The sequence below is a fragment of the Centroberyx affinis genome, unplaced genomic scaffold (assembly GCF_046629955.1).
Source record: "Centroberyx affinis isolate AG114_WGS23_722 - 3 ecotype Tasmania unplaced genomic scaffold, CSIRO-AGI_Caff_v1 ptg003662l_1, whole genome shotgun sequence".
Classification (NCBI taxonomy): Eukaryota; Metazoa; Chordata; class Actinopteri; order Beryciformes; family Berycidae; genus Centroberyx; species Centroberyx affinis.
In genome coordinates this window covers 59,633-72,640 of record NW_027281564.1, presented here as the reverse complement: position 1 = coordinate 72,640, position 13,008 = coordinate 59,633, and the positions used below count along the sequence as shown (strand labels likewise).

The 13,008-nt window shown below is 41.4% G+C and overlaps 1 protein-coding gene across 1 annotated transcript; it reads right to left on the bottom strand.

Annotated features, from left to right (window-relative positions):
- Positions 1-2,918: 2,918 nt before the first annotated feature.
- On the bottom strand, positions 2,919-3,989 carry LOC139661938 (leucine-rich repeat-containing protein 4C). Its single transcript, XM_071540522.1, has one exon. It carries the CDS (start codon positions 3,987-3,989, stop codon positions 2,919-2,921), a length of 1,071 nt encoding a protein of 356 aa, XP_071396623.1.
- Between the last annotated feature and the right edge of the window lie 9,019 nt (positions 3,990-13,008).

The following is a 13,008-nucleotide window of genomic DNA, read 5'->3' as shown; positions in this document are numbered from 1 at the left end:
TCTACTGTAGCTGGTTCATATCTCACAAGCCTCCCCTCGGTACCCTCGGTTGACTTGCCGCCTGTCTCCGCTTTGGGTTCCCCTGGCTGCTTGTCTCCCTTCTACCCACACAGTTACATGACAGCTGTCACTTTCGGAAACCACAGCGCCGTCACTATCTCTGTACTATCCCCCAGGCCCAGACTGGTACCTGAACAAGGTGAAGCTGAAGATCACCGATGTCAATGACAACGTCCCTGAGTGGAACATGGAGCCGTACCCCTACCTGGCTGTAGTCTCCCCCGAGGCTCCTCCGGGAACGCTGGTCTACCAGCTCCGGGCTCGCGACGGGGACGAGGGCGACAGCGGGGAGGTGCAGTACTTTCTGTCTGATGGTAAGGTTTCTGGTATTCGTACATAAACACACACACACACACGAGATGGAGATGAAGGGAGTTGTATACAGGTGGAATACTTCTTCTACTTCTTCCTCTCTTACTCTTAAAATAGGCTGGCAGACTATGGATTCCTGGATATAAACACAGCCAGACTGACAGTCGCTCCGACAGGCAGCCACAGGCAGCCGCACGTTCATTCATGCACTCATACACTCTATGCATCTCTCTATTAGTTTACCTGTCTCTCTGCCCGTCTCTCTCTGCTTCTGTCTCTCTGTCTCTCTCTCTCTCTCTCTCTCTGTCTCTCTCTCTCACACACACACATACTCTCATACACACACACACACACACACACAGCACACGCACGCACACACACACGTTGTATGGCCTCATACGTTACACATAAATAAACAGAGAGGTGGAGGTGACATAATGAGTGCAAAAATAAATGTAGGCCTATGACAAACACTATCATGGTTTATTACTAAATCTCCAATTAGTCCTACAGATAAATCTACACCCTCATGAAAAATTACTATAGTAATCCTATAGTCAATTTTAGAGGGATGCTGTACAAATATCAGAGCAAAACTAAAAGTTAAAGTCCACATAGGCATATTATAGTGGTACCATAGGAAAAGTTCTCTGTAAAGTCACTATTGAGTGCTATAGACACTCTATAATCCCTATAGGATTATTATATAAATATTATAGGCCTAGTGATTTTTATTAGGCCAGATATTGGGTACTAACACACTTTAGAAAAGGAAGTGTTTCTTTTCAACACAACAACACATGTTGTGCCAGTGGTATGTGTTGATACTAAAGGTGCTATGTGTATCATTTGTAAACATCAATATATCATTGTCAAATCAAGAGTGATACCTTTGTATAATGACTGTAAACAAATGAGAGGTTTAGATCTCATTTTGGAACAAAAAACTTTAAATCACAAGATTGGCTTGGATTTAGGTCCATGCCTAGTGTTTAATAATCTTTCATAAATGAGGCAGCAGAGCATCTGCTGGTTCTAATATCATCTGCCTGTAGTCAGCATTAACAGAAGTTATTTGCAACTAATTGTTAACATTTATTTCAAGATGCTTGGAGTGCCAGGTGGGTGGGGTTTACAAAACAGGACGATACGAGTGTCCGAAAGTTTTGAAAATTCTTGAAAGTGTTTGAATGTTAATTAAGTAAAAAAAATGTATTTGACAGCCTACCTTATGTTACCTGGATTGTCCTGATGCAACAAACCCCACCCACCTGGGACACCAAGCAAAAAAAATCAACCTCTAAGAATTATTTGCAAAAGCCATTCAGTTAAAAACTCAGTGCAGTAAAGTTCTATATTCACCTGTAGGAGGCACTGCAGTCCTCCAAGTTGCATTAAAACATTTTATTGTTTACTGTGATGTTAATTTTTTCCAGCAATTTATGAAACAACATGTTCATTTTCCATTCAGAAACATAGAAACTTCTGTCAGATAGCAGTCAGAAAGTGTAGACGAAAAAAGGTCACAACATCCCATTTAATATTTTCCACACTTGAATTCATACACAGAATATAAACATCACAGCACCTTCAGTTTATATTTCATCACTTCCATTAATGTAAAAAGTAATATTCTCCATTAAAACAGTTTCAGATAAGCTTTTAATGTAGGAACCACAAATCATTTGACTTTGTTTCGGTTGCGCAAAATTAGATCCGACTCACTTTTTTCCAAACCAAACAGTAAAAAACTGCGATGGAAACATTTAGAAACCCTCAGTAAGAGCTGTGATACTGTCTGCAGTCTTTTTGGGCAATTGTATTGCCTTTATGACGGCATTATTAAATTTCTAAACAATATGTCTGATCATATCGCCTGGAAAATGTCCCCAAGGTGATAAATAAAGTGATATCTTATCTTATCTTAAGTGGTGAAACCATGTAAAAACTTTAAATAATGCTCTTTCACTCTATTTACCGCAACTGAAAACATAAAAAACATCATCATTGTTGTCTTTAAAATGCATTTGATTAAGAATTGTATTGAGAAAATGTTCCTTTTTATTGCATTTCTGTTCTCTTCATTTATACGTTCGGACGGTTGCACCACAACATTTTTAGACTTTGGAACACCAGAACTCCACAAATAAATTTAAATAAATTGAAAGTTGCAGAATAATTTGATATATTACATATGTTTCTAAGACTCTGCAGTCTTTTTGGGCGATGCAGTTGGGAAATCCTTCCAGCGAGAATCGACAAAATAAACCACGAGTCCAAAATCTCTTCAAATGTTTCCTGGCAACATGTTCCTACTGGGATTAAAGCGACAGTGCTGAGGCAACTCCTTAGGCAACTGTTGCCCATAAGAGTTGGCCAAAAAAGTTGTCAGAATGTTACAATGTTTTATAACAGTCTTGTCTAACTTTGTGAGGAAAGAAAGACAGAAAGAAAGAAAGAAAGAAAGAAAGAAAGAAAGAAAGTGCTATGCATGTCTATAAAGCCCAATGAATTGAACTGGGAAAGAGCGACAGAGAGAGATCAGGTCAGTTGTGCTCCGACTCGTCCGACACGTCCCCCTGCTGCGTCCAGTGTTTCCCGCTCTTCTTCTTTTTCCTCTTCCTCTCCCCCATCACCATGGCAGCCAGCACGGTGATCACCACAGTGATGGTGATGATGAGCACGGTGACCGTCTCGGCGATGCACAGCTCCGTGTCCACGTCCATCAGCCGGTAGTTCTGCAGGATGGGCGGCGCCTCGCAGCTCAGGTTGTAGTAGTCGTCCAGGAACAGCCGCTGGATGCTCCGCAGCTTCCGGAAAACCCTCTGCAGGTCGCAGTCGCAGTGCCAGGGGTTCCCCTCCAGCAGGATGTGGGTGCTGTAGGTGTGGATGCTGAGGAACGTCTTGAAGTTGATGGTGATCAGCTTGTTGTGCACCAGGTTGAGCAGCGCCAGGCTGGTGAGCGGCTTGAAGACGCCCTCCTCCGTCTGGCTGATGCGGTTGCCCTTCAGGTTGAGGACCTCCAGGGAGCGCAGCATGGAGAAGGTCCCGCCCCTCAGCGACGTCAACCTGTTGTCCTCCAGGTGGAGCTGCCGCAGGGCGCTCATCGCGCCGAAGGACCGCGTCTGGATGGTGTGGATGGCGTTGCTGGTCAGGTTCAGCCGCTGCAGGCCGTCCAGGTGGAAGAAGCTCTTGCTGTCCAGGGTGGTCAGGTGGTTGTGGGCCAGCTGCAGCTCCCGCAGGAAGCCCAGACCCAGGGAGAAGCCCTCGCTCAGGGAGGAGATCCGGTTCCAGCTCAGGTCCAACCTCTGCAAGAACTCCAGCTGCGAGAAGGAGCCGTCCTCCACCACGCTGATGTTGTTGTTCTGTAACAGCAGAACCCGGAGCCTGCGGATCATGCTGAAGGACCGCTCGGGGACGAGCGCGATCTGGTTGTCGGACAGGTCGAGCAGCTCGGTGGAGGGCGGGACTCTGCCGGGCAGCTGGGTGAAGAGCGCCCGAGAGCAGATGGTGAATTTCAGATCGCCTCGACAGTCGCAGCCCGGCTCGCACCAGCTGCCGTGGGACTTGGAGGACGCCTCCGTCGCCAGGAGGAAGAGAAGCAGGAACTCCTTCATGGCTCCGCAGCTCTCTGAAAGAATCGGACAGAGGATTTTCTAATTAAATTGACTTCCTTAGAGCTTCACTAGCTACTTCGATAGCTGATCGATTCCAAAACTCACCGGCTACTTTCATCAGAAACAAGATATTTAGAATAGAATTGGACTTTGAACGATGACTGGCTACCTGCCAAAGAGTAGACTAACTTACAAGCCAATTTCACTATTTTACTAGCCAACTAGATTTGGAGAATACAATAGGACTCCAAATGATGGTTGGTTACCTGCTAACATGTCTGGTAAAGCAGACTAACTTACCAGGCACACGCAGCATCGACTATGACAAACGTAGTTCTGAGGTTAAAGAGGCATGAAGTAAGGTTTTCACTGGCCAGTAGCACAAACAGACCATAACATATCTGTGGAGGGTTGATACAGTTGTTGATAAATCTGTCTTTCAAAACATACTTTCTGGCCTCTGTTTTGGAACATAAACTCCGCACCTAGTTTTCATTTCATCGATGAACATTTTCAACTGTTCATCGATGGAGGACGGTACCATGAGAGAGGCCAACACACTTCAGCTGCAAAAGGCTAAGAAGCCTCTTCTCAAGTAAAAATAACTCTGCCAGACTTGTGCAGGAGGAAAGTTCTGTCATTGTTGTTGCAGTTTCTACTGGTCACCAGTGGAGGTCAGTAAATGTAATAGATTACTTAATTCCCCCGTGAAGTTCAGTTCCTTTTTTTGCCACACAGCCAGTCCAGGAAAAATCACTCTGATATTTAGAACATAAACTACAGAGCAACAAAAGCACAACAGATGGACGGTGAGATACAAATACAGGGGAGGATTCTTCAGGGTTCCTTGGTTAGGGTTGTGGTTCTACAGGAAACCATAATGACTCAAAGAACCCTCTGATCCATTACAATAATAACTGGCAAATCAGAATTACTGTAAGAACCCAGTGTGGTTCTTAAAAGGTTCTTTTAACACTCTATATTTCCTGCACTCTTAAAGGATTCCTTACAGTACTGTAGAGAACCTTTCTGAAAGTGTTCTTTACAAAACCATAAAGGTTCTCTGTAGAACTGTTTGAGCATGGTGCTATGGAGAACCTTTCTAAAGGATTTTTCACAGCACCATAAATGTTTTACGTGGAACCATTTGAGGATAGTTCTATAGAGAAACTTTCTACAAGGGTTCCTTACAGCACCATAAAGGTCCTGTGTGGAACCATTTAAGCACGGTGCTATAGAGAACCTCCGTAAAAGGGTTCTTTATAGAACCAAAAAGGGCTCTGATAAGGTTCAAGAACCATTTTCTGGTTCAGTGTAGAAGCCTTTATGATTCCTTTTGTTTGTTGCCTTGATGCCTTTTTTTATTACAAAATTTACATGAATACATTATTGTAGATAGATAGATAGATAGATAGATAGATAGATAGATAGATAGATAGATAGATAGATAGATAGATAGATAGATAGATAGATAGATAGCTAGCTAGATAGATAGGTAGGTAGGTAGGTAGGTAGGTAGGTAGGTAGGTAGGTAGGTAGGTAGGTAGGTAGGTAGGTAGGTAGGTAGGTAGGTAGGTAGGTAGATAGATAGATAGATAGATAGATAGATAGATAGATAGATAGATAGATAGATAGATAGAGAAACTTCACCTTAACAGAAGTCTGAGAAATCATGAACTGAAGAGAGTAAAACCAGTTAGAACTACTATTTCTTTGCATGTTTTTGAGAATATAACAACAAAAAAGTCATGGAAGGACATTTTGCAAGCTGAAATATCCCAACTGTAAAATCCAGTTTGGCCTTTCTGGTGTTAAATTCATCAGGTTTTCTTCTTACCGGCTCCTGTGTCTCCGTCTCTAGCTGCTGGTCAACATCCAGATGGCGGCAGGTGGAAACATGATGGAGGCGAAGGGCTTTTCGCCTGGGGCTGAGCGACGCTATTGTCCCGGCCTGGAAAACCCGAGCTGAGCTACAAAGACAGCCTGATGGAAAGAGAGAGAGAGAGAGAGAGAGAGAGAGAGGGGAGAGCTTGTCAATTATTCACCAGGTTGAGGGAGGGGGTTATGAGAGCAGAGGGGAGCTTTAAGAGATTGACACCAAACTGGGCCAGCGTCCTGAGAATTAGAAAGCCTGGCTGGATTTGATTGATTGCAGTCTGGCTGTTTATCTCCAGGATGCGATGGAGTTGTTGTTTTTTTTTACCCTAAATGAAAAATAAAGGTTATTTTGGAGTCAAGAAGCTTTTTCAATGCTTTAAACGGTTTGATTAGGACATGTATTGAGAAAAAAAGCCTTTTAATTACAGTTTTGTTCTCTTCATGTACGTTCAGACGGTTGCACCACTTGACATTTTTAGAATTTGGAACAACAAAACTCCAAAATTGAAATGCATTTCAATAAAATGAAAGTAGTTTGTCGTGAAGCAGATATTGTAGAATCATTTGATATATGCGTTTCTTTTACTTTTTTTTTATATATAATTAATTTGGACACAGAAACTGCATATCAATTCCATATCATCAGTCCAGTCAGGTTCCAACAGAAAACCATGTGCATAATGTATATAAAAGAGACCTATTCCTAAATTTCTATTTTTAATTGCTTATGCATTTGGAAATGAGATTTATATGCTACTTTCTTTTACATGTTAGCCTACTTCTAAAAAAAGAAACCTACTCCCTCAATCTATACTGTTACACTTTTATATCCTACTTTTATAATTTTTGTTTTATAATATTTAATGTGACCAACCAAGTCAAACTGGCCAATAAAACTGACTGTGATTCTGCAGAAATCTTTTCTTTCTAGCTGAGAATTTAGATTTACATTACATTTTACATTTTAGGCACTTAGCAGGCATTCTTATTTAGAGAGATTTAGTGGTTTACAAGGAGCACAACGGGAGAATAAGATTAAATTCCTAGATCAGCAAAGATTACAAGCAACTGAAACTAAGAAGGTCAAAGGTCAAGCGTCAGGGCCTTCGTTCCCTGTGACTGTAAAACGATTATGTAAGATAAACAAAAAGGAAAGGAACAGAAATAAAATCCGAGCTAAGGAGAGATAGAAGGGATTTTTAAAGTTATGTACACATAAAAAACGATAAATCAGAAATGAGGAAAAAGCACAGATTATGAAAATGAGATTTTAAAAAACGGGTTTAAAACAAAATCTCACCTGAAGTTCTTTCGGTTCATGCAGCCTTTCCTTTCTAAACGACGACTAGATGATTAAAAAAAGGCATTAGCCTGAGTGGTTTTGTGAAGCGTGAAATTGACTCGCTGGGGAATAACACACCGAAAACCCAACAGAAACGACGTCTGCGAAGTCTTTCCTTCGTGGACGAATCTTTCAGAATAAAAACGCTCAGTCGTTACGTCTGTTTTTCTCCGAGATTCCAGCTGACAAGAGCTGGAGTCCCAGATGTCAGATAGTTTATTCTAACATGTGGGATGAAGCGGGGATGTGTTGGACTTAGATAGATGAACGGACCTGTTGGTCACAGAGAGGAAGATTACACTAATGCCGTCCAAATCCCCGACCCGGATTAACCGCTCCATTCACCGAGGCAGCAGGGAGTTTGTAGCCTACTTTGCTCCGCAGTTGTGACTGTTCAGCCTACTTTCAGCTGGAGGTTGAGGTTAGCCTTGCTGCTGTTTCTGTTCTGGATGGATAGAGAGATAGAGAGATAGAGAGATAGATAGAGTAATAGACTTCACACTAGAAAGGCCAATGGATTTTGGGATGTACAGAAGTTCAAGAAATCGTGAACTGGGTCAATTCTTGGTTTCCTGAAGTCATGACATTGATAACATTTACTATCAAGTGCAATTGAAGAGTTTTGTAGATAGATAGATAGATAGATAGACTTCACTCTAGAAAGGCCAGTGGATTTTGGGGTCTAACAGAAGTTCAAGAACTCATGAACTGAAGAGAGTAAAACCAAGTTGAACTACTATTTTCAGGCATCATTTCAAGAATATAACAACAGAAATTCATGGAAGGACATTTTGAAAGCTGAAATATCTAAACTGTAAAATCCAGTTTGGCCTTTATCAAGTTTTTGTCTTACTGGCTGTTTCCTTAAGTCATAATAACACGGACAACATTTACTATCAAGTGCAATTGAAGAGTTTTGTTGCAGTTTTGCGCGCTCTTTGCCATAGTTCACCATCTCTGGTCTTCATACCAGGTCAGAATACATGAAGAAAAAGTTGAATATGAGCGTCAGTCCAGACTGCAGTTTGCCCTCAGTTCATATTGTTGATCTAGGCTTTCCAGAACTGCTGTCTATCAGATGTCAACACCCATCCTTATATCCATAAAACCATATCAACGGTTCAAAAACAAACAACATACTCCAGATGTTTTGGGGTCGTTTCTTAGACTCCTGAGTCTCGTCCCTCCACTCTTCAGATTTTGTGGAGCGATTCAGAGAGTCTGGTGTTTCCCTCGTCAACGGCTTGATCTCACGCAGAGAAACAATCCAGCCAATCAGGGCCTTTGTGGGTGGGACTTAAATTCGAACCGTAATATTTGTTGAAATCACCTCCTTAACCAACAGATTGTCTTTGCAAAGACGATATATTTGTCAAAAACGACCAACATTCTCGGTGAGGTCAGTAAATATGCCCGGATATGTCGGTCACTAGTGATCGGTTCATATACGTAGGTCACTAGTGATCGGTTCATATACGTAGGTCACTAGTGATCGGTTCAGATACGTTGGTCACTAGTGATCGGTTCATATACGTAGGTCACTAGTGATCGGTTCAGATACGTTGGTCACTAGTGATCGGTTCAGATACGTTGGTCACTAGTGATCGGTTCAGATACGTCCGTCACTAGTGATCGGTTCGGGGAAAATCAACACACCCACACAGAAAATGGAGGAAACGAGGAGGAAATTTCAGCCCGTTTGGACTGAGACTCGTTTTTTCAGGTGTCTGGGTGCTGTTATTTCAAATGGTATTGTTCTCACCTGGACAAACAAACTGGACTAAAGGAGGAAACGCACAGAGAGTTCGACTGAACCGGTCCAAACATGCTTGCTGTGAACACACCCTTAGTTCATCAGTCAATATTTCTAAAATGAAGAGAACTGAGTATAAAAGTGTCTCATTTTGTTAAACAGTGCCTTTAGTCACCTACTGCGCCTTAAAAAGTTCAATCATTTGCTTTAATGTTGTGTTGGCAATCATTTAGTCGACCAAGGACTCAAAGTGACCGTCCTTGAGATCCTTGTTTTTGTTATTCAGTCTCCATCTTTGTCCCTCAGCCTCATTGTGGTGTTTCTGCACTGCACTTCCCACAGATCACCTGTCAATCAAACGGTGTGGGCGGAGCTTGGATTTTCTGTTGCTGCAGGTTGAGTTTCTCTTTTCTCTGTCTGTTCAGCCATGGTGGCTATCACTGCTCATGCTAACTACCCGGTTCTTCTTCTTCTGTTGATTCCAAACAAACCGGAAACTTAAAAAAACGCATCACTTCCTGTGTTCCACAGGATTTTTCCCAGGAAAGAACTACCAGACACCAGCTGTTTAGAACAGACAGTGGAAAATGCACTGGATACAGGCTGGATCACTGTTGTGTTAGAGAAGGCAGATAAAAGACATTTATTTTGATAAAAACATTGTAGATTATTACTTTAAATTCCCTGCTGTCCTTTAAAAATTACCATTTGTTTCCATTTTGCGCTCTTAATCATTTTGTGAAAGTAGAAGTTTCATAGTCTTCACTTCTTTCTTCCAGACAGAAGGAGTGGAAGCGATGAGCAGGTCAAAGGTCGCTACTGTACTTTTCATACGATGCGTTCAGGTGAGATCAGGTTTCTGCAGGTTCCAGTTTCATCGCAGCCTCTGAGCTGACCCGGATAACACTGATGTAACTACAGTAACAGCCGCTGGAAACTACTGTGTCACTTCACTTGATTAACGCAAGAGAACGCTGCTGACAGATGAAAAAGTTCTCCAAAATGTCAACTTTTATAGTCATAGTAAACTGTATTTATAGAGTATTTCTCAAAAGCAGAGTTACAAGGTGCTTCACAGCAGGGAACAAGTGCAAGGAATAAAACATGTGGTGCAAAAATAAAAATTGTAAACTGTAAAGTACTGTAAAAAGAGAGGAGGGATTACAGTAAAACAGTCTGGGATTATCAGAATGTTATGACAGCTTTAAATATGATGATACAGCACAAAGACCACTCTTTCTTTCTTACGTTCTTTCTTTCTTACGTTCTTTTTCCTCGTTTTCATCTGTTGCATTATTTTTCTTTAAACATGACTATACAACAGGGAAAACACTTTCTTTCTTTCTTTCTTTCATTCTTTATTACGTTCTTTCTTACGTTCTTTCTTTCTTTCTTTCTTACGTTCTTTCTTTCTTACGTTCTTTTTCCTCGTTTTCATCTGTTGCATTATTTTTCTTTAAACATGACTATACAACAGGGAAAACACTTTCTTTCTTTCTTTCATTCTTTATTACGTTCTTTCTTACGTTCTTTCTTTCTTACGTTCTTTCTTTCTTTCTTTCTTTCATTCTTTCTTACGTTCTTTCTTACGTTCTTTCTTTCTTTCTTACATTCTTTTTCCTCATTTTCATCTGTTGCATTATTTTGCATCATCTGTTGCATTGTTTTGCATTAACATGACTACACAGCAGGGAAAACACTTTCTTCCTTCCTTTCTTTATTTCTGTCTTTCTTTCTTTCCTTCTTTCTTTCTTTCTTCCTTTCTTTCTTTCTGTCCCTTACTTTCATGTTTTACTCAATTCTTCTTTCCTTCCTTGTTTCCTCTCCCTTTCTTTCTCCTTTCGCCATCTGTACAATCTTGCTTTCACCTGCTAACTTTGACATTTTTATTTTTGTGCTTATTTTTACACATTGTGCTGTTGTTGTATTTGCTGTCTTTTATCTTCTTTCTCTCCCCTTTTCTTTGTTTTTGTTTGTTTGTTTGTTTCATTCTTGCTTTCCCTTTGTCATTTCTCTTTTTTGTATCTTTTTTTCCTATTCAAGCTTCAATATGAATATTTTTGGACTGAAGCTGTTGATAGCTGATATTTTGTATTCATGGCAAAATATTTCTGTGGCAAAAATTCCCCAAAAAATAAAAAATTCAATGGACAATTGTGTATCAGTTTGTCTCACCCTGCTGTGTACTGTAAATAGGTGAGCTTGTTGTGATGTCATCATCAGTCTGACCTACTGTGTTAATATTGTAGTTTTCACACAGACCAGCAGAGGGCGAAACATGCCTGCTTAAAATACAAGTCTACTATACAAAAGTAAAGTATGTACAATAATAATTTGATTGATTCCTCTATTGTAGGGAAACTATCTTCTTTCTTTCCCCTTCAACAGGGAGGTCAGAGGTCAAAGTAGCAGTAGCAGTAGTAGTAGTAGTACTTGAAGTAGTAGTATTTAATGTCCTCTTTCACACACACTTCTTCTTCATCATCATCAAGGATTAGCTCCTCACATGTCATAATTAGTTGTGAGTGGCACACACACACACACACACACACACACACACACACACACACACGCACACACACACACCTCATTCAGCCGCAGGATGATCCTATAATTGCGGCTCATTAGACAGACTGAGTGTCGACAGATCCCGCCCATCAGCTGTCAGTCACCCAGAGCTGTCAATCAAAGCTGTTGTCAGCCTGTCACTCACAAGCTGACTAATAAAGTCAAGTCAAATTTATTAATAAAACACAAACAGGTTTGACACCAAGTGGATTTACAGAGCGATGAAGACCAGAAACACAAGACAGACCACACATCAGACGTGTGTGCGTGTGTGTGTGTGTGTGTGCGCGTGTGTGTCACACCACAGAACAGGTCACTGAAACAATGTCACACATCTTGAATGGCTGTTATGTTTACAAAGCAATGTACATAGCACGTCACGACAGAATAGTGGACCTTATAGCGAAGGACTTATCAAACCATCTTTCACCTTCAGTGAGAATGTACAAGCATTCCTGTGTCAAACCTTCCATGTTTCATCTCTGTAATAGTAACCCAGGCTCTTTTTCACATCTGTCTGCCAATACACCAGATGTTGTAGTGGTTAATGAAAAGTCCAAAGAAGTGTTTGTTTTAGAGGTAGCTGCACCTTTGACTCCAGCCTAGAGGAAGCCTTTATGACCAAGGTCATTAAATACCAACCACTCCTAAACACCATCTCAGAGCGAGGTTATAGGTGCAGACTACTTGTTTTCATATTTGGCAGCCTAGGACACACTCACAGGTTGGTTGTAAGAGGGCTTCAACAACTTGGGATGCCCAAAAAGGCGGCTAAACGGCTTGCAAAGTACTGTGCTGTCTCTGCTATTATTGGCAGCCGCCATATATGGCGGAGACGCTGCTACTTATACCCCTGAGAACTGAGTATTATGTTTTGTATTGTGAAGATCTATGCCACTGGTCCATGATTTTGTGAATGTACTTTACTGCACCTTCAATATTTGTGTCCTTGTACGTTTTCTTCTGTGTGGACATAAATAAATTGTTAAAATGTGTGTGTGTGTACGCATCTGACTGCATGTGAGTTCATGTGTGTGTGAATGCTTGAAAGTGTATGTATGCGAATATGTAGGTGTTTACACATCTGTGTTTGTGTGTGTGTGTGTGTATATTATATGTGTGCATTCATGTTTGTGCGTGTGTGTGTGTGTGTGTGTGTGTGTGTGTGTGTGTGTGTGTGTCTCCGACTGTGTCAATCTATATGCAAGTGTGTGTATGTTTACATGTCAGAGTGTGCGACTGTGTGTGTGTGAATTAACATGTTTGGATGCGAGCGGCTGGGTGTGAGTATTCACCTTCATGTGTGAATGTGTGTGTGTGTGTGTGTGTGTGTGTGTGTGTGTGTGTGTGTGTGTGTGTGGGGCGGAGGTGTTAATGAGATGCAACATGGCAGCTCTCACTTCCAGACAGGAAGCGCCTGCAGAAGGTCGGCAGGTCAGGAAAACACGGACCGAGGCCGGCTGGAACAGACTGTCCGT

Coding starts and splice junctions, on each gene's coding strand:
- LOC139661938 (XM_071540522.1), bottom strand. CDS start 3,989: ATGAAGGAGTTCCTGCTTCTCTTCCTCCTGGCGACGGAGGCGTCCTCC.